The sequence below is a fragment of the Centroberyx gerrardi genome, chromosome 3 (assembly GCF_048128805.1).
Source record: "Centroberyx gerrardi isolate f3 chromosome 3, fCenGer3.hap1.cur.20231027, whole genome shotgun sequence".
NCBI lineage: Eukaryota > Metazoa > Chordata > Actinopteri > Beryciformes > Berycidae > Centroberyx > Centroberyx gerrardi.
Genome location: NC_135999.1, coordinates 6,010,664 through 6,037,901, shown reverse-complemented (window position 1 = coordinate 6,037,901; position 27,238 = coordinate 6,010,664). Strand labels below are relative to the sequence as shown.

General features: G+C 44.4%; 1 protein-coding gene across 1 annotated transcript in view; it reads right to left on the bottom strand.

The window, feature by feature from the left end:
- The window catches only part of usp43a (ubiquitin specific peptidase 43a), a 120,153-nt gene that overhangs the window by 24,520 nt on the left and 68,395 nt on the right, over positions 1 to 27,238 (bottom strand). Inside the window, exons 7-11 of the mRNA XM_071922531.2 lie at positions 15,254 to 15,422; positions 9,928 to 10,039; positions 4,767 to 4,870; positions 755 to 832; positions 324 to 453 (exon numbers count right to left, since the gene is read on the bottom strand). Of these exons, the coding sequence (XP_071778632.2) occupies positions 324 to 453; positions 755 to 832; positions 4,767 to 4,870; positions 9,928 to 10,039; positions 15,254 to 15,422 (593 nt within the window). The remainder of the gene's footprint in view (positions 1 to 323; positions 454 to 754; positions 833 to 4,766; positions 4,871 to 9,927; positions 10,040 to 15,253; positions 15,423 to 27,238) is intronic.

The following is a 27,238-nucleotide window of genomic DNA, read 5'->3' as shown; positions in this document are numbered from 1 at the left end:
GTATAAAGTGAAATTTAAAGTTTACTTGAAAAAGATGCCCCGGTACACTTTATAGAGCAAGGAATTTGCTCTGTAAAAGAATAGTAAAGAGAAACATATGGCAGCTATAATTACACAGTACAGTAAAAGAAACCAATGCACACATGAGGAGGGGGAGGGGATTATGGGAAAGATGAGCTGTGTATAAAAAGTATGTTTGAAAAAATTGAAAATTGGGAATCTTTCTGATTCTTGCACAGGGAGAGAGACTGTGTACAAGTGTGGGGGCTCTACAGATGGGAACACAGATTTACCAAAAACAATTGAGTAGCCTTCAGTCTCACCTGTTCTTCTTTGGTATACAGCTGGAAGCACTCGTCCAAGGTGCAACTGTGCTGCTGCAGGTGCTGCTGCTGCTGGCTTCTCACACTCTCCGCATCCTTCACCACCTCCTCCTGGATGCTGCCAAACAGACTGGAGCACACACACACACACACAAAACACAAAGGGTTGATTGTTCCAGGCCAGCTGCATCATCATTGTCATCATCATCAAAGTTTGTATCTGCGAGTGCATTTACGCATATGTGTATGTGTGTGTGGCGTTTGGCAGAGAGAGAGAGAGAGAGGGACTCAATCAGTATGTCTTCAGGAAATCAAGCAAATGGAGCGAAGACATTCAGAATGTCAGACTCAGTTACAGATAATCACTGTGTAAGCGCATGTGTGTATGCGTCCGTCTGTGTGTGTGTGTGTGTGTGTGTGTGTGCGCTTACCAGTCTTTAATCTTGTGCTCCCACTCGATGACAAGCTTCACATGGGGAGGTCCGCCCGGGCCGCAGAACTTCAGAGCTCTGCAATCAAACAAGACAAAAACAATCAAAGTAAAACTCTCCTAAAACAGAATACATATATGCTATTATTCCTATGATCTTAGACAGTTCAGTCAGCGTCAGTGAAGTATTGTCTTGTCTCCCAAAGCCTGAAAGCAGAGAATCAAGTGAGGCTGTGATCTGTGATGCCATCATGTGACAAATGCTGGAACTGCTCCACTGACAATGTGGAGGGTAGAGACTTCCTTTGTGGACCCAATTGAATGTGTATTGGCGCTTTGGCATCTAAACGATCTGTATTTCATTTGTTTCACGTTCATGTACACACACACACACACACACACGCTCACTACGGCATCGGCAGGAATACGCATCGCGACATCTGACAGTTCCACCAGGCCAAGGCTAACAGCTGGTCTCACGTGTATTCATATGCAAGTGTCTGATGTCGAGCCATACCAGGGGATTTCATGTTTGTTTTGCAGACTTAACTTCACCGCTCTGATCTCGGGAGGAAGGATGAAACGGCATCAGTATGCACCAGCCAAACGCCGCTGACAGGAGGCCAAAGCACATTTAAACACCCACTGAATGCTAAAGGCAAGTGTTGTTTGGGTTCCAGGAATATGACTGATGACTGGCACCAGATTGTTGTTTGGGAGTCGTGTCCAAATGCAAGTCCCTTTTTTGATTTTGGGCATCATTAGGCTATTCCAGATAGTCTGGAGACTTGCAGCATGGGTGGATATATTGACTGATCCTCAGTATCAAAACTCTCATTCTCTCAAGAAGAACTCACTTAAGGACATTGCTTGAGCGCATGAATGTGAACTATGTTGCCACTAGATGTCAGGCTCACACAAGCTGTGAATACAGGCTGACGTGTTGATAAAAGCAATATTTCAGGGGTTCACACAGCTTTTGTTGGATTTTTGCTTATTTTTCTACGCTGGTTATGAAAATGAAAAGAAACTAAACACTGGACATGTTTCTGACTTAATTTCCCACCTATCTGCAAATGCTCCTTTATCTCTCCACTGTAATTGCACTTGAGTTGTACAAGAGCACTGGAATGATAATTGCTTTTAGATGAATGAGTAACCTCAGAGGTGTACTGCTATAAAGACAAATGCAGTTTATATCTCTCTGACAAAATCACAAGTCTGATAAAATGAGCTGTTTTGAATTACTTTATCGCCCCTTGAAGAGACTCAGGGAGTCCTCATGGGGCTACTTCTGTCTCTGTGCATCTCAAACTGGGAATGTGTGAGTGTGTGTTAGTGTGTGTGTGTAGGTTGGTGTGATGATGAATTATGCACTGGGAGACCAAAAGCCTATCATATGTGGAGTTATATATTTAGTATCTAAGAGGCTTTCAGTCAGTGTAGCCAGTGAGTGGCGCTGTTGCACCATTTTTGCATCGGTTATGAAGGAATTCAATGAGGGATGTAGATAAAGAAACTTTTCTAGCTTTTTGAGAGGACAACAGCCCAGGGAAAAAGATGTTAGATGTATGAGCTAAGAAGCACTAAGAAATGCTGACTTGTACATTTGTAAAACCAAACGCCCTACCAAACTAACAGCTAACAGCCAACAGTTAACATATGAACTAGAATAAAATCTGAATTTGGCTACCACAGAAAGGAGGATTTAGATTTTAAAATAGCCAAATGATTATCATTAAATCAAGTTACTGTTTCAGAAGCGTTATGTGTTGAACATGATTCTGAGAGAGAGAGAGAGAGACAGAGAGAGAGAGAGAGAGAGAGAGAGGTGTGTGTGTGTGTGTGTGTGTGTGTGTGTGTGTGTGTGTGTGTGTGTGTGTGTGTGTGGACCCCATTCTCTGGAGCCCACTGGCCTCATCCTCGGGGAGAGTGTTCTGCCACAGTGATATGGAGCGAACTATTCTGTAGTGAGGAATGGAAAATGTTCTGCTTTGGGTTTTTCAACTTTTTCAGCCCAGAACCCACATAATCATTGTAATCTGTTGCTATGAGATGGAGATTCCTCAAAATAAATGACTATACTCCCGCCATACAGTAGGACCCAACCATCTGCCTGTTCTTCTCTCTATTCTCTCCAGCTGAAGGCCACACTGGATCCTCTCCTGTCTGCTTATTGTTCATCTGGGTCTCACTTTCCTGCCTGACCTTGCTTGCCACTCAAAGGCTGCCGCCCCCGCTTCCCTTCCCTTCCCTTCCCCCCTTTTTCCCATTTTGTCTCTTCCTCCTCTCTTTCTTTCATCTCCTCTCCTCAGACAACCTGCTCTCCTCTGCTTTCCTTATCATTCCATCTCCTTTTTTTCTTTTCCGCCCCTCCTCTGTTCCTCTCCTCTCCTTCACTAAGGCCCATTTCTGTAATCTAATCTACTTTGTACCTGAAACTGTGAGCCTCCAGCTATTATTGTCTAAGGAACATTGTATTCGACATTGGCCAGAAAAACCCCTAAAAAAAAACAACTAAAAAAAAAACAACAGAATTAGTCCCACATGTTGTGTTTTTGTGTGGCTAACCCCTGGACAGAGGAAAACCCCCTTACACGAAACAGGAGTTTGTGAAACTGCCATTTTTGAAGAATAGGGGATACAGTATGTTGTGGGTGATGCAAGTGTATAGCCAATAAGGGGAGAAATGCAGCCTATGAAAGCAATGGCAGTGTTTGAACAGCTAGATGGAGAGGGTGACAGCAACAATGTCTTAAAATTCACAACTGTTCTGCTGTAAAAATGTTCTTTCTTAAAGAACCACATTGACCTTTTGGGAGGATTGGCACCAAAATCATCTCTGTGTCCAGTAGATAGTTAATGCTTTAGCATACAGTGTGTTAAGTAAAAAGTGAGAAAATGAGAACTTGTAGCAGCTGTAAGGCTGGATGGTTGGTTCATTTTAATGACACATGTCTAAACATGTTAGGCTTGGTTAGGTAAATTGGTAAAACAGACATAAAATTCATCAAAAAGATGCACTTACCAATGGAAGAAGCTCTCTCTTCCCACGAGACTTTGAGCGTAACTTGTTTTGTTTACATAGGGAGTGAGAGCTAGCCAAACAGCTCAGGTTTTTGCAGTTAATTCGTCATAGACTTCACTAATAATGAAGATTGTGATTTTGTTTTCAGAGGTTATGAATCTACAGACCATAGAATAAAATAAAACAATACTAACTTTGGATTACTCAAAGGTTTATCTTTATACTTTGGATAACGCTAATTGCCTACGATTACTTAGCATACTGTATGCTAAAGTGTTAGCATGCGCACTGGTGCCAATCCTATTAGTTAAGTTACTGGGTAATAGTCCTTTCACATACAAAGTGAAGTAGCTAATCACATGATGAATGAGGCTAGGTTGAGACGAGCAATGAACTGTGGGTTGAGGTGTTCGCTTACATGCACACAGGAGAAAGAAATCACTGGGCAGACACGCAGAGAGAAACACACACACACACACACACACACACACACACACACACACACACACACGAGAATCTATTGAATGTGTAGTCCAACCTGGAAGATGACCTCATTTCCCAGCTCTTTGTGGAAGGCCTGACCCTTCCTTGTAGCGCAGTAACACAACAGCAGAGATTTATGCTAAGCTCTACAGCTATATGGCGACACCTTGCTGCTCTCTATCACACAGGAAATAAAGGCCTTATCTACACAGCGTTCAGCTGATATCATTACACCCTCTTCCCTTTAAGCCTCTTATGGCCCATTGGTTTCTAAAAGGCTTTTTTTTTTTTTGTAATACACCAGACTGAAGCCAGACAACCTGTCCGCTGTGGATCTGAATGAATAAAGGTCTTAGGATAGATTCAATTTTATCATTGTGCCTCATATTTTTATTTTTACCCTTTGACATTATACGCTGGCTGATATGTCATGTTTCCGAGGTATGAGAGTGTGTGTGTACGTATGTGTGTGTGTGTGTGTGTGTGTGTGTGTGTGTCTTACCTGTCAACCGAAGGGTGGTACAGTGGCCTGCTGTCCTTTGGTGACAGGTAGCTGTAGGCTGCCGATCCTCCCACCACTCTGATCTTAAACAGCACTCCAGCATTCTGCAGGGAGAGGAACGGACATTAATACAGCTGTAATCCAGAGTTTCCCCTACCAGTCAGTAGGTGTGTGTGTGTGTGTGTGTGTGTGTGTGTGGGGGGGGGGGGGGGGGGGGGGTGTCACCTACCCCACCTAAAACAGTTTTAGTTGTATGGGTGTCAGTGAAGAGTTTTAGGGTCCCATTGCCTGAACGCTGGCTAAACGGCTTTTGCCAAGAATAAAAACAGTGCTGTATTAAACACTGATTTTCAACCAGTATGCTCAGGTAGTGTGCTGGTAAGCAGTGTGTGCACTCAGGTGTGCCTTGACACATTAGTCAATGATTCAGTACATTCAGTAAAATCAAACTAAAACAGACTACAGTCATCCCCCCTATCTCCCATTCCACAGCCAAAAAGTTAATGCAGTTCGTTCCTTGGCCTGCAGCTGCAAACTTTTTGCTATCTCCTCTCTGTATGATCGTACTAGGTTTAATTCTTTTAGGCACACAATTATGAAGTATGCCCTGGAAGTTTGGGTTTTGCATAAATGTGCTGCAGCGCTGAAAAGGTTTGGAACCACTGCTGTAAGAAAGCCTTCTGTAAGGCAGACACACAACACACTGTGAAGAGCAATTGTCCATGCTTCAGTATAAAGTAAGGCACCAGTACTGTAAATATGCTGTCAGCTGTCTTTAGTAGAGAGAAAGACACTACTAGTATAAATATCAAACCTACATTCTGTACGATAGACTCAATATAAAGTGCAACGCTTCATTTTTTAGGGTGAGAAAGATACACCAATACTATAAAAATCACTGCAACATCTTGAAGTGAGGCAGATAGGAAGGCTGGCATCTTAATATCTCAGCCATGTGATCATTTTAGCCAATAAACAAAATGATTACACAGGCAAAATGCTTTTGGGAAAGTGTGCCCCATTCTGTAAATAGCAATCCAGCATTCTGTAGAGGATATAAATAATGCAAGACAATGCACCTGGGGTTTGAGTTAAGGTACGACTTGTTTTGGGAGAACGTTCTAATCCTCTGAAGCAGGATGCTCTGTACAGAATGTGAATGTCAGGCTTTGTACAAGCAATTTGGAATTAGGAAATTGAAGAAACTTTCAGCTTGCAGAACAACTCGTGAAATTACTTGCTGCGCGGAGCCAACAATACTTTCTTTTGGGGGTTGAATCCTGCAGGATCTATGCACAACAACGCTATAATTGTTTAAAACACAAGCTCCCTTATTTGTGTCTGGCACCTAGCCTCGCCGCCTCCACCCTCGAACGGAGAAGGTGCATTTAGAGATGGATTAGAAGGCCTCTGCCTCGGCTGCAAAGACAAGAGGGCTGAATTATTAGAGAGCGGAGAGCAGAATCGGGTTGCTAATGTGTTCATTCTGAACGGGCCGCCGTTGGAGAATAGGAACTGCAGCCGAGCATAAAGAGAAATAAATTAGTTTGTTAATAGGGGCCTAAAGCGACAAATGAAAAAGTCTCTCTTTTCTGTTTTGAGGGCCTGGGCAAGCATACACACGCAGGTCGGACTTATCTCAAGCTGGACTATAATGAAGCGGAGCGGACCAGACACTTCACGCTAATGAGTAATCACTCAAGAGTTCGGTGGCTTTTTGAAGGAACTTTGGAGACTGATTTGGCTCTCTGGACTAAAGGGGAGAGAGGACGAGGACGCACACTGGCCTGTGCAAACCTCATGATTATATCCGCTTTTAGGAATTAGGAAAGGAATTATGCAGTTTTAATCATTGATGCCTATGCCATTTTTTGACATTTTACAATCCATCTCCAATGATTTGCCTTCATTTCAGGGTCATTAAAACTAGAAAGGCCAGTGGAATCCATTAAGCCGTTAATTGAAGGGGGTAAATATAATTATAATACTATTTCCTTATGTGATTTTGAAAATCTAACAATGCTACATTGTATAGAAAATTAGTCCAGGAAATGTAATGGAGGGACATTTTGAAAGCTGACAATTGACCACAGCTCGGCCTTTTTCGTGTTAAACATTTTCCACAAATGCTCGGCTGTCAGCTCCATTAAAAAAGGCAACAGTGGAGGCTTTTGCAGGATATCCAACACTATACTCTACCTCTCATCCCATTACTGAACTTTTATTTTCTGTGAGCATGGATTTTACACCATAAAATCCCCCGATCATCCATCTGGCATACAATACACAAACAGTACATAGCCCATGGCGTACAATTGAATACATTACCGAGTGAGTCAAATTCTCCATTTTGATCATTCTTTCTCCCACAGAACGTCAGATCGCATACTGCCTGATTAACTAATAACCATCCTGACAACGGCCTGGGGATTGTAGCTGTCAAGTCATCTGTCCCTGCTCTTTCATACCCGGAACCTGCAGCTGTGTGCCGCGATCCAAACCTCTGGGGGGCGCCAAAGCATCTCATCACGAAGAAACGGGGATGACAAGACAATTAATGGCAGCAAAGTACTCACAGGCTCACTGTCTATCAAAGGAATGGGAACTGTGAAAAGCCTGGATTATTGATTGACAGATGGATTATTTATGAACATATTACACTGTGATATACAGTAACAGCGCGCTCGCAAGTCACGAGCTTGTTTTGAAGACAGACTGCATCCCTTTTTTTCCCCAGTTTTGTACACAGCGCACTGAAGATTAAAAGTAAAGAGGAGCGAGACAACAAAGCATCAGCGAGATCTGAGCCCCTGCAGCCGCGGCATATGGACGGTCTCCCCAGGCAAAACTATCTGTCCAATCTACAACCAGCGGACCCTGGTGATTGTCTTTAATGAGAAGAAAGGGGAAGGGGAGGGTGAGAGAGGGCTGAACGAGTGCGTATCTGTAGCTTTTGAGGAGGTAACTAAGTAACTGAGATAGTGATCGGTAAATAACAGGCAGATATTCCTCTCTTCTTTAGTTCTCCCCCTTTATAAATCTTGAGGGCTGCTTGCTCTGGATAAGGCCTCCTCAAATACTGCCTGTCACAGTGGCGTTGCCCATGGCAACTCCGAGACCAGTAGTGGGGACAGTGTGGGTGTGCTTGTGTGTGTGTGTGTGTGTGTGTGTGTGTGTGTGTGTGTGTGTGTGTGTGTCACGCTTGCTTGACAAGGGTTATCGTCAAAGCTCACAGTACGGATCGATTGAAAAGAAAGTACCTTGACATGTGGGACTGCAGAGAACAAACACATTAGAATCACAGGTATTTCAAGCAAACCTTAACTTTGAATATAGGCTACCGGGAGGGTGAATGGTGTAGTAGTAATAATTACCTAGAAGATAGATAGAAGATAATTCAGATCTACCTCCTATTTCTTGTTTATTCTTCCTCTCATTCTTTATTCTAATATATGGAGTCTCTCCCATAGTGTTAACAGAGGAGGAATAAAAACAACTTACTGGGGTGGGTGGCGAGTCTGGTGACCTAATTGAAATTCACACTCAGCGCATGAAACCATAATTATTCAAGTATAAGAGGCTTGGACTGCCCAGGACATTATCTTGGGGGTCAGTGTGTGCGTGTGTGTGTGTGTGCGTGTGTGTGTGTGTGTGTGTGTGTGTGTGTCTCATGGTTTCACAATGACTTGAGTTCTCTTTGCCACAACAGTTAATTGAATGTCTCCAATTTTGAAAGAAAATAGTTTTTTCTCTGAATTAAGGTTTTTCACGCTTCAGCTTAACCTTCGGGGGATCGGAGCACACGGATACTTTAAATTTGAATTATTTGCTATAATAATTACCTTGCACCCAATCAATAAAATAGGTTTTCTGTGTTTGAAACATACACTCACTCACTCACTCACTCACTCACTTTTACAGCACACATACAGTGGTAGTCATTGTTGGTGAGTGGATTTCAAACTCCTCTACCTTTCTTTCTATCCACCACATATTCAAAAGAGATTTTCTACAGGCTATTGATGGCTCATTGACAAAAATTGTATTTGTATTCTTTTTATCTAGCCCGTTCTACGTTGCAGGGACTTAGGGAGGCTGCAGCAGCATAACACAGCCAGCATCAGCCTCAGTTTCAGCTCTTCTCCAGGAATAATTTAGAGACCCATGTTAATTCAGGTCCTGACTCAGTCTCTGAAGCCGGCTTTACACAGAGCATTTGCTCCATGAAAAATGTGGTTCTGAACCGGCTTCATATTCTGTGTACAGATGACAAACCAGTAAAAAGTTTTCCCTTTTCAACCTAACAGAAAAGCCAGTTCAGACCTGGTAAATGTCCTGTGTAGAGTAAATCTGGAAAATTGCCAGTGCAAATGCCATGGTAACCACGATGCATCTATAATCCACCAGCTGTGTGAGCGGTGATTATGTAACTTGCAGCTGGAAATGGTGAGACACATGTTCAAGTTAAATTTGTGAAACAAAAATCTAAGCAATATGAGTGATAGCTGGCTAGTAATAGCCAACAGTAACAGGGGTTACCACCAATTAACAGGTGGTATCGACTGTAGGACATGTGCAGTAATAACAAAACAGTTGCTTAATTAAATGTGCTTGATATATTTATATAGTGTAGCGATTATTGTCTCTGTAGACTCTCTAGGTCGCTGTTTAGCACTGGCTGAAATTCTGTCGTTCCACTATCTGTAGTTGCTTCACTAGTCTCAATAGAGCAGCACATGCTTGTTTGTTCGGAGGTGTGGAAGCTTCTGTCAGTCAAGTGATGTCAAAGTACTGGTGACACTGTTGTGAGGTGATTGCTGGGAAATGCAGTACACAACACTATTACCAAAGGAATCTTGTGAATTATCCCTTTAAACTTACTGTTATGTAGTCCAATGTGTGCATTTAATGGATATTTTACGGCTTTGAATGTGACTCAGCCAGTCAGGACAGAAGATTGGCACTATCCTTTAATTTAAAAACAAAACAAAACAAAACAAAAAAAACAACCTTAATGGATATTGATCATGCTTCTCTTTATCCCTGCTCTGTACCGGCATCTTAATCTGGTTCAGTTGCGTAAAGAGGACTAGGGAAACCCTGAACTGAAGGATCCAGGATACACAAAGTGGATAATAAGTTGATGGCGGTGCTGGCCCACCTGAGCCTGGGATCCATTCAGCATCAGGTAATAGAGCTTGCTGAGGATGCTCTGCTGAAGCTGGTCCCAGGAAATACTCCTGTCCTCACGCATCAGAAATGGAGGTCCAAACCTGAGAGGAGAGGAGAGGAGAGGAGAGGGAGACAGAGATTGAGAAAGAGAGACAGAAGAAAGTCATGTATAAAGGCAGAGAGGTCAGGAAGTTTGACGTACTGAAAGACATTCCAATTTGCATACATCCCTGCTGCTTTTTTTTATCCATGGAAAACTTGGTTATACAAGAGTGGTTTCAATGCATAGCCTATTTTTCAATCAAAGAACCGCGAGTGGACAGCCTGGCAGTATTTCAGTGTTGCATTGTGAGAATAATTCAGGCATGAGAAACGGTTTGGGCTCGGAGCATCTATTTTTGAGATTTTTAATAGAATTTACATTTCTTCAGCATTTTTGTTTTTGGATGTGGGGATCCCGGTTAGTGATCCATATGAGAAAACCTAATAAAAATCATTTCCATTTAATTATTTTCCAACCTATTAATTTTTTTCATCTGGTCCTTGGCACACCACAGGTTATACTTGGCATAATAAGCGATTGAAAAAAATTGAGTATGTTGAAAGTTGAGAGCGTGCCAGTGAAGATCCTTGCAACTTGTGGCACCATCACCACATCTGTCAGGCTGTCAGGCTGTCAGGTGCATCAGTGCCTCATTGTCGACGCCTTGTGTCTTGTACTGACAGCTTGAAGTGACATTATATGTGGGCAGGAGCCAGAGAAAGTTGAGGAACAAGTCTATTTATCATCCGTGCATCAATGCCTGATTATCAGTGCTCTGTCTCAAGGCTTGTGCTCCTTCTGACTAGACAGCAGGGAGAGTCTATTATACACAAGGTTAATGGGACAAAATCAATTGGCTGTGTCTAGACAGACAAGCCTGGCATTTCACAAGTTTTCATGGAGTGGGTGAGTGAGTGAGTGAGTGAGTGAGTGAGTGGGTGAGTGGGCGAGTGAGTGAGTGAGTGAGTGAGTGAGTGAGTGAGTGAGTGGGTGGGTGAGTGAGTGAGTGATTGAGTGGGTGAGTGGGTGAGTGAGTGAGTGAGTGAGTGAGTGAGTGAGTGGGTGAGTGGGCGAGTGAGCGGGTGAGTGAGTGGGTGAGTGAGTGAGTGAGTGAGTGAGTGAGTGAGTGAATGGGTGAGTGAGTGAGTGAGTGAGTGAGTGAGTGAGTGAGTGAGTGAGTGAGTGATTGAGTGGGTGAGTGGGTGGGTGAGTGAGTGAGTGAGTGAGTGAGTGGGTGAGTGGGCGAGTGAGTGGGTGAGTGAGTGAGTGGGTGAGTGAGTGAGTGAGTGGGTGAGTGAGTGAGTGAATGGGCGAGTGAGTGGGTGAGTGAGTGAGTGAGTGAGTGAGTGAGTGAGTGAGTGAGTGGGTGAGTGAGTGAGTGAGTGAGTGAGTGATTGAGTGGGTGAGTGGGTGGGTGAGTGAGTGAGTGAGTGAGTGAGTGAGTGGGTGAGTGGGCGAGTGAGTGGGTGAGTGAGTGAGTGAGTGAGTGAGTGAGTGAGTGAGTGAATGGGTGAGTGAGTGAGTGAGTGGGTGAGTGAGTGAGTGAGTGAGTGAGTGAGTGAGTGAGTGAGTGAGTGAGTGAGTGAGTGGGTGAGTGAGTGGGTGAGTGAGTGGGTGAGTGAGTGAGTGGGTGAGTGAGTGGGTGAGTGAGTGAGTGAATGGGCGAGTGAGTGGGCGAGTGAGTGAGCGAGTGAGTGAGTGAGTGAGTGGGTGAGTGAGTGGGTGAGTGAGTGAGCGGGTGAGTGAGTGAGCGAGTGAGTGATTGAGTGGGTGAGTGGGTGAGTGAGTGAGTGAGTGAGTGAGTGAGTGGGTGAGTGAGTGAGTGAGTGGGTGAGTGAGTGGGTGAGTGAGTGAGTGAGTGAGTGAATGGGTGAGTGAGTGAGTGGGTGAGTGAGTGAGTGAATGGGTGAGTGAGTGAGTGAGTGGGTGAGTGGGTGAGTGAGTGAGTGAATGGGCGAGTGAGTGAGTGAGTGAGTGAGTGAGTGGGTGAGTGGGTGGGTGAGTGAGTGAGTGAGTGGGTGAGTGAGTGAGTGAGTGAGTGAGTGAGTGAGTGGGTGAGTGGGTGAGTGAGTGAGTGGGTGAGTGAGTGGGTGAGTGAGTGAGTGAATGGGCGAGTGAGTGGGTGAGTGAGTGAGTGAGTGGGTGAGTGAGTGAGTGAGTGAGTGAGTGAGTGAGTGAGTGAGTGAGTGGGTGAGTGAGTGGGTGAGTGAGTGGGTGAGTGAGTGAGTGAGTGGGTGGGTGAGTGAGTGAGTGGGTGAGTGAGTGAGTGAGTGAGTGAGTGAGTGGGTGAGTGAGTGAGTGAGTGAGTGAATGGGTGAGTGAGTGGGTGAGTGAGTGAGTGAATGGGCGAGTGAGTGAGTGGGTGAGTGAGTGAGTGATTGAGTGGGTGAGTGGGTGGGTGGGTGAGTGAGTGAGTGAGTGAGTGAGTGAGTGAGTGAGTGAGTGAGTGAGTGGGCGAGTGAGCGGGTGAGTGGGTGAGTGGGTGAGTGAGTGAGTGAGTGAGTGAGTGAGTGAGTGAGTGAGTGGGTGGGTGAGTGAGTGAGTGAGTGAGTGAGTGGGTGAGTGAGTGAGTGAGTGAGTGAGTGAGTGGGTGGGTGGGGGGGTGGGTGAGTGGGTGGGTGAGTGGGTGGGTGAGTGAGTGAGTGAGTGAGTGAGTGAGTGGGTGAGTGAGTGAGTGAATGGGCGAGTGAGTGGGTGAGTGAGTGAGTGAGTGAGTGAGTGAGTGAGTGAGTGGGTGGGTGAGTGAGTGAGTGGGTGAGTGAGTGAGTGAATGGGCAAGTGAGTGGGTGAGTGAGTGAGTGAGTGAGTGGGTGAGTGAGACCACCAGGCACCGCTGCTGCCTCCTACAATTGGCCGTTTGTGGGCATATCACATGTGTTCCTGTTTGTTTTTCGATGGGATACCATTACGTATAAAACAAAGGTAAGAGTATTTTTTATTATTTTCTCTGCCATGGATCAATAGAGGAAAACTGTTGCTGTTGCTGCAGCCATGTAGCTACGGAGATACCGGTGTGTTTGCACAGCCATTATCAGCCTCTCCTCCATAATGACAATGTAGGAACTAATATTTGGCAAGGGGGAGAAAATTACACAGCGGATCTTTTGCTCAGATCTGATTGGTAACCGCTCCGCCTCGGGGTTAAACTTCACCGATTTCAACTTTTCCCACTGCACCGCTGCCTTGCCCCGTGCTGACAGCTATCCCATCATGCTCTGGGATAGAAGTGTTTCATAGTGAATCATAGAAATTGGTTTGGTGCGTGACACTCATTACCATGGCAAAGGCATCATTTGGCTCAGATACGTGCACTATCCACACATGAAAATTCTGATCTCCATGACAACATAATTAAAATGTAACCAAAGGAGTTATCGTAATACACTGTCCTTTCCATCCATCCAAATTCTGTGGCTAGATGTCTACACAGAGAGATTCAGAGCATTGTTATGGGGGCACATATGAGGCCAGAGGAGTCCTCAAATGTCACATCCTGACATTATCAGGCCTTTCATGGGAATGCTTGTAATCTGTTCCCATCCAAACCATGTGCAAGCATGCGCATAGAGTACACAAGTGTTTACACTCAGGGGCCACTTCATTAGGTACACCTCGCCATTTACATAAGTGGCTCACTCCAGGTGAGCTACAGCAGGAGAAATCCATTCCACTCCTGTCAGCTAAGAACTAGAAGATCAAGCTACAGTGGAAGCATGATCACCAAAACTGGATGACTGAGGACAAATCCCCTAATCCCCTAAATTAGCAATTTGAAAAAGAGCAGCAACTGACTTTGCAAAAATGTCCTCACTCCAAATTGGTTGTTACAAGGTCTGCAAAGAACACACACACAGACACAGTGACTCTGCAGTCTACAATATGTTCACTGAAATATGACTTCCCCTCAGGTTGCTCCTCTGAATTTATAGAGCCTAAAATATCTGCACTGAAGGACACTTTTGGTTGCTGATGGTCATCTTTGAATAATTCAAAGATGCCAGACTAAAGGTTTGACAACAGATGGTTCTGGGATAATTCTGGACTGGACCTGCAGAACTCCCCCACCCTTCATATTAAACATAAAAAATCCAGTTGCACAAACCATGATGCTACTGTACAATAGCACTAAGAACAATCAAAAGTGGTTTAGAGATGCTCACAGGCTGCAGGCTGTCATGGTACCTCTCACTCACTGGAAGCTCAACAGGAGCTCATACACCTGTGAGACGTCTGGCCTGCTTTAGCTACGATCCTTTGTAGTATAGCTGAAAGAATCTTAAAAAGCGCAAAAAATCATAATGCATGACATGGATTGGGTGTTAAAGTCAATAAAACCTTGCCTGGTCCTAATCAGACTCTTGGACTCTTTGACCTCAAGAATCTGGATACTTTCTTTGATGCTGCCTACAGCGATAGTGTCACCATTGAGGAGGCGGGTGTTGTGATTGGAGCATTTTCTTTCTGATTTGCTTTGCCATTTAGTGATTTGAGCCCCCAGAACTCCTCCATCCTCTGGGGGGAATTTATCAGCCAACAGAACAACAAACTAGACCTCCCATCCAGCTGCAGCTCGCTTACAGCTGCGTCCACTGCTTGGTCTAAATGATCTGCATCAATATGTATGTTTGACATGTTGCAAATTCTAGGTGCTAGGCAACTTGATGACACTGCCTACCCTCATTTGAGTGACATATCTGGCAACCAATAAAACCTAATGCTCAACGGTTGAGTGCATTCCAATTGGAGCACGTTGTTCAGCTCTGTCTCGGGTTTCCAGACCGTCAACTTCCAGCTACGGCTGGATGGGAGGTCTAGCTCGCTAGGCTAAATAAAACTAGCCCAGACTGGGGAATTGATGCAGTAGAGATAAAAAGATTAACAGGACTTAGATGTCGACATTGAGCAAACATTAGACGATGACTTTGCGTAAAAGATCAAATGAGGTATTCCGTTTAAGACTGTAGACACAGGAGAGCAGTAGGAAAAATATGCCTGCTGCTGTACTTGAACCCTCTCTGAAACACAGTCGCACAAATCTAAGAGGCACATCCTCACATGCAATCTCACACACATAATGTAAGTTGTTAAGGATAATGAATCTTAGGACAACCAACTGACTCTGCTGTTGTGTGCTAAAGCAAAAACAGTTTACACGGTAAGCCGCAGCTGAATAAAATGAATATCTGATCTATCCAGGCAATTGCAACTCATCAATTACAATTAAACCAACAACAATAACAACTTGAAAATCCATCAGCCTACTGCAGCTCACCTGACAGCCTGCTGGCCGGATCCTGCCGTGTTGCAGATGAGAAGGAGGACCTTAGTGGAGCCACCCTGGTTGAGGAATTCAGAGGAGAGGGTGCCCGATGGTGGTAACTTCTGACCATCGGGCCCTGCGGTGGAGGTGTAGGGGGAGGAGGGGAGGCTGTGGTGATACCCTGAGAGGAGAGGAGGAGGAGAAAACAGTTCAATAAAGGCTCTAGTACAACCGGAGCCACTTCTCCCTGTCTCTTAAGGTGGGATCACAACTACAGCTACAGCTAATTTTACAACAAAAGAAGATAACTAACAACTGGCTAACCGGAAATGCAATTTCCATTAAATATTATTTTTGACATATCCCCTCTACTGTGGTGGCTCCCTAGGAAGAGTGGAGAAGGAGAGAGAAATGTTAATGTCTGGTTCCACCCTAGTTCCTGTAGTTGACCTTTAACCTTAGAGGAAGGGAGGCCATGTGTGTATACTGGGAGAGTGGAGGATAGAAAAGAGCTAAATAGAGAGCTGTGGTATCAATTAATCAGTATCAGTCTGCGTAATTTAAATCTGCAGACTTCTTGGTGGAATGGGGAGAGGAGCGGGGGCTGGTGTGGCACACTGGAGGAAGAGAAGAGGAGGAGAGAGGAGAGAAACATTTGATAGAGTTTCTTGAATGGCCTGGTTCCATAACTCTTATCCTTGACTCTTTTTTGGCTCTGATATCTATGTGTAAACAGAGGAGAGGAGGCTGTGGTGGCGGCCATGGCCGAAGAGAAGAGGAGGAGAGAGGAAGAAGGAGGACAAAGGAAGATAGATTTTATGGCAAATATGTCTAGTCCAAATGTTTCATTTGTTACTCTACAGGTGAAGGGAGAGGAGAAGAGGCTGGTGAGAGGGGAAGAGGAAAGGAGAAAAGGAAAGGAGAAGTGTTACTGGGTTTTCACTTTCTGGCTGCAAAAAAAAAATCAATGATGTACTTTTAGGTTAAGGTTAAGACTTGGTTGTGTTTATTTGTACATGCAAATGATTGAAACCGAACAAGGGAAGAGAAGCATACAAACTGTGTGCTTGAAAGAAAGACATCTCAAGGCTCTGGGACAAACGGAAGCACAGGTGGCCTGGACAAACCTCGTTAACACTAGAAAGGCCATGCTGCTGTTAGCTGAGGGCTGCTGGAATTTTACACTGAAATATCTCAGCTTTGAAAATGTCCCTGCATGACTCTTTTTCTATACTAACCAGTGTCGTTAGATTTTCAAAATCACGCAAGGAAATAGTAGCTAAAATTACATTTAAACCCTTCAATTGATGCATTGTTGGTGTTTTCAATGTTAAAGCTAAGGCAAGGATTAGGTTTCTAATCCACTTTTTAGAGAAAAACATACAACAATACGACAAATTCTGGCATTACACCTTAGCCAGAAAACAAAAAAACAAATGACTGGCAGAGAGTAGGCGATGTTGTCATCTACAGAGATAGAATGGTCTTACTCATACCAAGGTGGGAGACAGGACTGAAATGGACCAGGGTTATAAAACACTTTGGCTGGCAAGCTACAAAACAGATATGCAAGGAGCAACATCTAATGTGACACTTTTACGACGTGATTCTGACAACGTTTTCACATCTCCATTATAGTAGAATCGCCCTTTGATTGTTATTTACCCTGAGGAGCTGTAAAAAGAATGACGTCTGCTACCACCCGCACTCTCTCTCTGTCTCTCTCTCTCTCTCTCACACACACACACACACACACACACAAACACGCTTTGATTAATGGTGGGTAATAGCTGAAGGGGATACAGGAGGCCGAACCTCTTGTCTCCCAGGAAACATAAACTTTGACATTATCAGAGGATTTAATTAAACAATGCTTGTTCAATCCCCACCGTGCAATTAATCACTGCCACCTTCACACATCACACACACACACACACACACAAAACAAACTTAGATAAACACACACTCAGGAAGGCATGCGTGTGCATAGACACAAACCTCTCCCACACTCCCAGAAGCATATAGATAGATGAATCTCTCTCTCTCTCTCTCTCTCACACACACACACACACAAACACACACACACACAGGAGGTGTTCTGTGGAATCACTTCTTGTTGCCTCAAACACAAACAGCAGATTGAAAAGGACAGAAAAGGCACCAATTTTGCTGCGGGATGGGAGTTCCAGTAACAAAATGTGCCTTTTGGTTTAAAAAAAAAAAAGATCTAAGTAAAAGAAAAAACAGAAGTGTCATTGTTAAAACAAGATGAGAAAATTGAAATAGCTTTGAGCGCTATTCATTTTTCACCAAACTGCCACTAAATCACATGGAGATGTTTTTCTTAGCTCTATGTGACACTTTCTGCATATTGTCTGCCCTTTAGACGGCCCATTCATCCGACCCCTCTCTTCTTCACTGTCACCCCTCCCTGTTCTCTCTGTCGGCCCGATATTTAGCTTTTCACTGGGGAGGTGGGAAAGTAAAAGGCCACAGTCCGTTTCATTTCAGCCCAGACAGTGCAGCATGTGAGGTGAGCAGCCAAACAACCGACCCTCAGTAACCCACCCACAGCTCAGTACAGCACCAATTACATTTTACATGTTAGGAAGGTAGCTGACTGTCTTATCCCAGACCAATTTACGATGAGTGCAACAGTCAAATACGCTTCAATTCCTAGATCACGAAGAATACAACCAACCTATAGTAAGGAGTGCAAACGTCAGAGCCTTAGTGTCCTTTTAATATTCCTGTGACTATGGAATGATCATGTAAGAGCAAAGTAGGCTTGGGCGAAAATTGAATATTGCGATACTGTCCCGCCAAACAATATTATCGCCGTTCGTGTGTATGTATGTGGGGGGGGGGGGGGCATCAAATTTCTAGGATGTTAATAATTATTATTATTATTATTATTATTATTATTATTATTGTTGTTGGAGGCAACAATGGCCATTTAGTGTCATTTGCTCATTCCTGCTATTTCCAGGATAACAGGCTGATTGTGGAAAAGGGAACCCACTTGTAGTAAAATCACAAATCTTTTTTTTTTACTATCCTACCACTTTTTATAGGTTTATAGGTTCATAAGTTTAAAAGATATTCAATATTCAAAGTTTAAAAGATATTCAATATTATTGAAGGTGGTGATATTCAATATTATTGAATATCAATATTATTGAATATCAGCTCAAGCCAAGAGAGAGAGGAAGACGGGATTTCTTTTTACAGTTGGGTTGATTATTTAGTTATCCTTCTCATCTTATTGTCAAACCAGTGAACTCGACCCTCATCTCTTCAATATCACACTTCAATATCTCAGTTTTTCTATAACTGTGTCACTGTTCTTTATACAATCTTAAAATCTTCAAAGTGCTTTCAGACGGTGACTGGGGAAGGACTATGGCACGCCTGGTGAGGAGTGTGACTTCACCCACATCCCCCCCGGGTGCGGTGGGAGAACCTGCAGCCAGACTCTCATTCTCACCTCCTCTTCCCTCGCTCCCCGAGATGGACAGAGACACGGGGAGGTGTTAGAGGGACGGAGGAGGGACAGAGAGAGAGAGAGAGAGAGAGAGACTGAGAGAGAGAGAGAGAGAGAGAAGAGGAGTTTTCCCAGAGAGATGCAGTCGGAGCAGCACTTCCTAAATTTGAAAATCTTTTCCCAAGTGAAAAATGCACAATATGTTCCAGGAGAGTGTGACACACTTGCAGTGAAATATGTATTAACCTGTCACAACTTCAGACAGGAGGGACAAACAAGATGCATATTGTGTATCCTTTGATAAATTTGACCATTGATTTAGTGATCGATGAATATAATAATAACCATGAGGGAGGGTTATTATTATTTTTATTAAGGGAGAGAAAGAGGAGAAGGTGAGAAAGAGGGACAGAAGTGAGAAATAGTGAGAAAGAAGGGTAGAGAGTGGGAGAGAGAGGGAGAGAGAAGCAGGAGGAAAAGGAAGAGAGAGAAAACAAAAAGGTAAGCAGAGAGATGAAGATGTGGAGAGAGAGAGGAGAGAGATAGATAAAGAGAGATGAGAGAGAGAGATAGCAATGAGAGAGAGAGAGATATAGATAAAGAGAGAGAGAGAGGAGAGAAAAGGGGGAGGTATAGGGAGGGAGAAAGAAGGAGAGAAAACAAAATTGTTCTTGAGCTCCAAGGTGGCGAGTATGACAGCCTTAATTAAACAGCTCAGCCCTCTGGAAGACACGCCGCCTCCTCTGGCACCGACTCTCCTCTCCTCCTCCTCCTCCTCCTCCTCCTCCTCTCTCTCCATCCTCACCTTCTTCCCTCTGAATTATCTCTTTCTCTCCCTGGCGCGCTACTCTATTCATCACTGCCACTATCTGTCTTTCTTTTTCTCCACGACCCGACTGATTTGGGATGAATCTTGGCAGCTCCGGCCCTCAGCTTCAATAGGAGCGGTCAGGAAATGAGAAAAGAATCAATATCTTGGAATAATAATTGGGACAACAGAGAGAATTTTTAAGCGTGTGTTCGGGTCTGTGAGCTGGTTGGTACTGCAGATTTCTTGCCTTGGAAGACACAGTAGGCTGTTATATATGTTGTTACACCTTAGTGACATTTTAACGCAGCAAGGGCTATAGAAATGACCCTACTTTCTCTCTCTCTCTCTCTCTCACACACACACACACACACACACACACACACACACAGCTGTTAAGGTTGGGGCTTTTTTAAAACAAGGCCATGTTGAAGAAACTCCACAATAAAAACTCCATTATTCTGTAGTATTTATAAGTGTTTGCTTAATGATGGTAAGGCGCCAGTGGTCTGTATGTCTGTATGTAGTCTGTATGACTAGGAGCGATTGAATAAAAGTGTCTTTGAGATGGCAGTGTTAAAAAAAACATAAAGTCCCACAGTGTCTCTGTTAATATCCATAGATTTTAAGATCAGCAACAAATGCGCTCTTGATGGTCCCATAACCCTGCAGGCATCCGCTCACACACACACATACACACACACACACAGAAGCTTTAGTTATAGGTAGGTAATCATACTCTACTGTTGCACTAGACTAGAGGCATATGTCTGTTAACATCGATGTCTAATGTTCCAAACAGTGCTGTTAGTGCATAATTCATGTATAAAAACAGTTACAGCTAGGGAAGAAGGAAAAAAAGCAAAAATGCTAGGCAAAAAGCAAGAATGGAAGTAATTACAGTCAGTCGAGAAGAGAAGAATAATCTGACTTTACTTTGTTTTGTGTTTTTTTTTTCAATTTAAAGAATGTAGTTTGAACTCTGACCTCTGGCTCTCTTAGAATTGCCTGGAAAAGATCACATCTTACACTGTTCTCTTTTGTAAAAACAGGCAACTTTTACTCTGATTTTAAATGAGCTACTTTTTACTTTTACTTAAGTAGATTTTTACACCAGTGCTTTTACCTCTACATAAGTCAAATTTCAGCAAAGTAACAATATTTCTATTTGAGCAGGCTACTTTGATACTTTTGCCACCCGTGGCATAAAGAACCTGAGTTAGGTGAGTGGATTCTGGACTTGAAATGACACACTGTCTCAAGCGGTTCACGACCAGATGAGTGACCCCCGTCCGTGCAATCCACACACCCTGCTAAAAATACCCAGGGGGCCGTGGGCTTAGCCCCGGACGAATCAGAGGTCCTGACAGCGACCGGCCATCTGACCACGGTTGCCCCTGACGACAAGCGAAACACCTGAGCTGTCCGCTGGCTGCGGAGGAAACAAATGCACCTGATGCTGCCTCTTTCTTTCCCTCCCTCCTTCCCCTTCTTCTTTTTACCTCCCTCTCTCTTTCTCCTGTCTCTCCCTCCCTCCATCCCGAGACCGCACCTCCCATCATGCACCTCATCAAGGCTTACTCAAGGTATTTTGCACTTTACATCATCACTGTCACATCACGCCTCACAACACGCTGCGGCAACCACACATGCGAGTTGTTTACAAGTGTCCTATCTGTGCATAAATAAAAGGTAAAAACCCTAAGAACGGTGTATTTTTTTGCTAAAAAGGCACAAATCTGCCGAACCTCAAAGATGTACGACTGCAGGGCCGCACCTGCAGAAATCAAAAGAGAAGCCGAAGACGAACAGTGTGTGCGCGCTGAAGAACGCGCTCAGGGGCCCAGACCGACACGACCGTACACACACACACTCGGAAGGAACTGTCCGATGCATCCCGCTCTTCTGATTGGTCGCGTTGTGACTCATCGCTCGTTAACAGGCTCGCGGGCGGAAGACGCTTTCAGGGTCGGCGTTCGCGTCGGTACTCATGTACTCTGTGTTGTTCTTAATGAGGCGGTGGAGCCAATGTGTCCCAGATGACTTGAGCACGCACCAGAGGCACTCGCGGTAATCAGAACACTAACTATAGACACGCCAAATTTCCCCTGCCTTCGCTCTCTTTAGGTTATTTTAAATGACGAGTCCTACTGTATGCAGAGGTGTGACAAAAGCCCCCCCCCCCCCCCCCCCCCGCCTGGGAATATTTTCCCTTTGCTGCAATGAGTCCTCCTTTAGGCCGCCTTTAACTGCCTTAATGGGATTGCACAGGAGGTATACTGTGCAGAGTTTAATTTGTGTGTGTGTGTTTGTGTGTGTGTGTGTGTTCCTTGTGTGCGCACATGCTCCAGCGTGTTATGTGTTACTATCTTGGGGCTTCCAAATGTTCCCACAAGAATAACAATAAAAAAGAAACGCTCAAAAATGTGGACATTCTATGTGCGTGAGGGTTTGTGCGTCGTGTTGACCAGTCAAACGAGGGGGTGTGTGTGTTCGCTCGGGCGGCACTAACGGCCTCAGTGTGAGTGGCTGACGGAGGGGTGTGTCCGCTCAGATAAACACCTCAGAGTAATGTTGAAATTCCTGCCTTTCCGCCGGTCCGCCGCTCTTAGTGTCGCTTCACTCTGTCGACCTGCGGACTTCCCTTCGACTTCTACGCCGGTCGCCGTGACAGCAGCTGAACACTCAATAACCTGCTGGCGAGGGCTGTTTGTAGTGCCTCTGCTCGCTGTGTGTGTGTGTGTGTGTGTGTGTGTGTGTGTTGTGCGTAGGCGTGTGAGAGAAAAGGAGGTGGAGAGAGAGAGAAAGAGAAAGATAGTGTCAGAGTTGTGAGAGATATGGCGAGATTACTCTGTCTCTGTGTGTGTGTGTGTGTGTGTGTGTGTGTGTGTGTGTGTGTATGTGGACAGGGCTGAGTTGAGTCGTGACAGATCCCTTTATCTCCGCTGAGATGTCCCTATTTTGCCACCTTTCCCAGGGGGGATCCTCTCCTGTCTCACACACACACACACACACACACACACACTCACACTCTCTCTCTCTCTCTCTCTCTTAGCCTGACCCAGTTGGCCTCTCTGTGCAGACAACTCCCACAATCCACTCTGCTTAAATCTTGATAGACCTCTCCATTACCCAGGAGACACCTGGCCTTTAAAAAAAAAAAAAAAAAAAAATATTTCAAGAGCACCAGGTGAGCGTCACACAGAGTTAGCACACTAAGCTCCTCTGAGCCTCCATTCAGCTGGAAGTCCTTTTCTTTGCGCCGCAGTGCGGAGCTTTATCGCTCTATTTATGTGCAAATTGCCTGGTTTGTTGGGGGTGAAATAGGACGCTGTTGTGGCGCTTTGGACCTAATTGATTTTTCAGTGTTTTCCATCATGAGGCCTCCTGGTGCTGCTTCCTCTGAATGCGAAACCTCATTATTGTACCTGGGAGCAGCGCTGATCCAATATCCCCAAGAACATTTAGCGATACAGACTGAGAAATCCCACTCCCACATTTAAATCCACAGCAATTTGTGACGGTGGAGGAATTCCCCGAAAACAACAAGGACCCTCCCAGGCTCAATGCCTACATCTAGAAAACATGAAGATACTTTACATGACGTCATACAGTGGATTGCATTCTCTATATTTTAGGTTATATGAGTGATTGATTGATTCATTGGTCCATATCAATCCCTCCATCCATCCATGCATCCATTTCTAAGACAACACAATAGAAAATCATCATCTCTGCTTGCCAAGCCCAGACTCTGCTGTGTTGCAATTTGCCTGGTTCTTATTTCACTCCCTGCTGTTAAAACACATTTCCAGTCCGCTGCCGGTCTGAAGAGAAAAGTAAACTTTTTGAGCAGATTTGTGCCGTGCGACTCAGCCTCGTTGTTTTGAAGCCACTGTACAGCTGTCAAGTGACCCCCAAAACTGTCACGCTGTCGCAGCCTGACAATGAGGAAAAAAATGTAATTCTGGGAAAGACTCCGGTGTGTGGTGGCCGTCCGCTTTCGGACCGAGACGGCCGTAACTCTCTGCCGCACGCTGAGCCGGACTCTCTAAGCCTACAGGAGGAGCGGCGCTCTTTTCACGCAAGCCAAATTCCCCGAGTCAATTTCCACTTTTATCGTCTGATGTCTGGATTGTATTTTTCCCACTGCTGTGCCAATTGCAACTACGTGCGTGTGTATGTGTGCAGGTATGTGTCGCGTGTGTGTGTTTGTATAGATGCTGTTGTGAGATTATGTGCCAGATAACATAAGGGCCATTACTCATGGTTCTGAGTCAGGTCTGGGTGTAAGAGAGAGAGAGAGAGAGAGAGAGAGAGAGAGAGACGCCTACATGAATTCAGGGACAGACAGTGAAGATCTTTTGAATTGCAACTTCTCAATTTGTTCAACAAATGTATGAAAGATGTATTGAGGTTAGTTCAGTCGTAACACGTTTCAGCTGCTCAACAGAAAAACACAAAACGTTAGATAAAAGGGGATTTTCAATGGACTGTTTAGCTAATGCATCGTTTGTGTCACGACTAATAATTCTGGGACAGAGATTCATTCCCTGTGACAGTAATTGTTGTCGCACAAATCCAATTTCAGGAGCATAACTTGATTTCCAAACGTGTCCGAGCTAATTTCATTACCAGAACTAGATCAGCCATCTTCAGATTGCATTGTGTCGTGTTGCGTTTCTCATCTCTTCTATAGGGATGGGATATTTCTCTGGTGTATATTTCATCATCTCATTGAGTTAATGACAGTAATTGGAGAAGTTAATGCAATTAAGGAAACGCAGGCCAATTATCGAACAGTGCACTAAAACAATATCTTATCACTGGCGATGGATGAAAACTTGGCATCTTCAAAACATGGTCAGGAATTGATTCAGAACTATGCAAAGTTATGAGATTTTCAGGCCTGGACAGATATCATCATTTTTCTACTGCTCCAACACTCCAGCAAGAACAGAACAGAACAGATCACATATGATAGCCAGACAAGGTTTTCCCATCTCTGCATAGTCTCTGCAAATGATTTCTTCTATTCTAATATGGAGAGATAAAATATGAACTAATGATAAGAATATTGGTCTTTTGTGGCCAGCCTGCCTGGAAGACCCACCATCCCTCCTAAACAAAATGCCAAGTTTTCATACTTTTTTGCACAAATGTGAATACTCACAATGCCTGCACATATGTGAACAGACTCAGACCCCTTGGAAACACACCAAACTCAGACCCCCTCAGGAGATGGTCTCGGGAGGTGGAGTTTTTCCAATACTACTTTTTGGTCCTCAAGGCATACACTGATGAGGTGCAGCCACAGTAACTTGACATTTGGAATGGAGATCAAGTCAAACAACAGCTCTCCACAATGCACAAAACACACGTTTATGTGTATGGGACGCCATCTTGGGAAGCCAACTATTTAGAGCAGAACGACTAACAGGGGTCTGAGTTCTAAAGAAGGTATGGTGTGAACAGAAAGTGGTCTGAGACCTCTTCAGAGCCAGAAAGAGAACCGAGTCCTCTTTCAAGTGCACTGACACAAAGGCCACATACACACTGAAGTGACAACCACATTCTATAACCACACTCACTACCGGAAAGAGTCAGCTATTGCCTCCCGAATCTAAAGGTGTTTTCACATATTGTTCTTTTTAAAGGAACCAAACTGAGTTTTAAGTAAACCAAAAAGTGAACCAGCTGCATATGAACTCAGTCCTCTTTGTGTTCAAAATGTAAGTGGACTTACAAGAGGACTCAGCTCTCTTTTCTGGTCCTCAGACCACCTCCTGGGGTGGTCTGAGTACGTCTGAGTTCATTTGGCGTGTTCACATATGCACAAAAAATTGCTGAGTCATTGGACTGAGTCCACTTGAGAGGCTGAAACGGACCAAGAGTGAAAACACCCTATGATGCCGCTGTCAGTGGCGGTTTATGAAAACCTGACAGCTAAACCAACACCTGCGGTTACTGGTGTGGTTGTGAAAATACTGTCTAAACCGGCAATGACAGCAGCCATACTGGTTTCAAGCGCTGGTTCAAGCGTTCTCTGGATCAGCTGAACTTGCGCATTGCCATCGCCAAGTGGGCGGTCTATTCAAGCTGTCAAACTCACAGCAACATACTAACAAAAATGGATTGTCAGGATACTCATGGATGGAGAACAAGCCAGACAAGGGATTTACTGTCAGTTTTAAATGATAGAAATATTATGAGATGCAATGATGCTTGACAATCTGGTGAGGGATTTCGATGTGTATACTGGAGATGCATTTTATTTCATGCCAGGTGTAAATATAATCCAGCTGCATCAGATCAAGTCTCAATCATGGACCGTGTGGTTTTTGTCTACAGGCCCCGGTTTGCTCGTATTAAGGCAGTGTGAGCATACACAAACCAAATACAAAAATGCAACAAACTTTCCCACTATGGTTCAGACCAAAGTAAACAAACTGTAGGTGTGATCGCACCCAATGTGAAAACACCGTTTGTCTAAATGCTGTTTCAGAGGACCGTCCAACACTTCCAAGAAGAAAAATATGCGGGTAATACTGCCATACATCATCTTTTATCTTTAAAATGCCACAGTGCCGTCTTAGCAATAATGAGTGTGTGAATTCACGTGCCACGCTTTATGAAACACGTCAGAAATCCCATTGAATGAAGTTATGATATTCTGGAATCTGTTCTGCTGTGATCTTATGAATTATTCCAAGGTAAAGACCATTCATCACGTTCAACAGATTGCTCATGAGAAAGGAAGTCGCATTTGTCAGTGAGCACTTAAGTGTGATTCATTACAAGTGCATCCCTGGGTGTGTGTGTGTGTGTGTGTGTGTGCGTGTGCGTGTGTGTGTTCTGTGCAAGGTCTTCCCTCTAGGGCAATGTATTTATCAAACTCTCCAGTGTAATACTAATAGATTCATTACCTACTTGACTTACACAATGGGAATGTGTGCGGGCGTGTTTGTGCTCATGCATATATGCATTAGCGTGTGTGTGTGTGTGTGTGTGTGCGCGTGCACATGTGTCTGTTAGCGCTGTGACATTGTTTTCACTCTGCGAGGTGACAAAAGAAACGGCTCCTGTTGAGAAAGTGAGTGAGTCTTAATTTTTCATGACCTCTTTTGAGCACGTAGGTGAATTATGGATGTCGTTCCTTTTCAGTGGTAACAAAATGTTGCAGAGCCCCGTAAAGGCTTCACTTAGCAGTAGGCTGGTGAACGCAGCCTAACAGCACTGGCAACCCACAGAGATAGCTATTAACGTCCTTAGAGGTTGTAATAGTTCGAGAATATTCAGTCAGCCGATTTAGCGAGTGTGTGAGTGTGTGTCTATACGCTGTCTCCGTACACCTGCCCTCTTCTCTCTTATCAATAGTACATTTGACAGTGTCTTGCATGGAAGAATCATTGTTTTTTAAAGGGTGATGATGATGCAAGGCTGACTCCATCTCATCCCTGTCTCTCTGTCTATGAGCGTGAGGAGACACGGCTCCTCTCCCTCCGTCTACCTCATTGACTAAATGAGAGAGGCTGGCAGAACAGGAGTCTGGGCGCATTCGATGAGGGAAATTTAACCGCTAACCTGTGGCTCGCACTGCGAAACGGTTCTCACTCGCCGGGGTGTGACGGTGTCTCTGGGTTTTTCCCATATATTGATTATAATTGGGCAGCCCGCCTAGGTGAATTTACAGCTGCCACTTTCA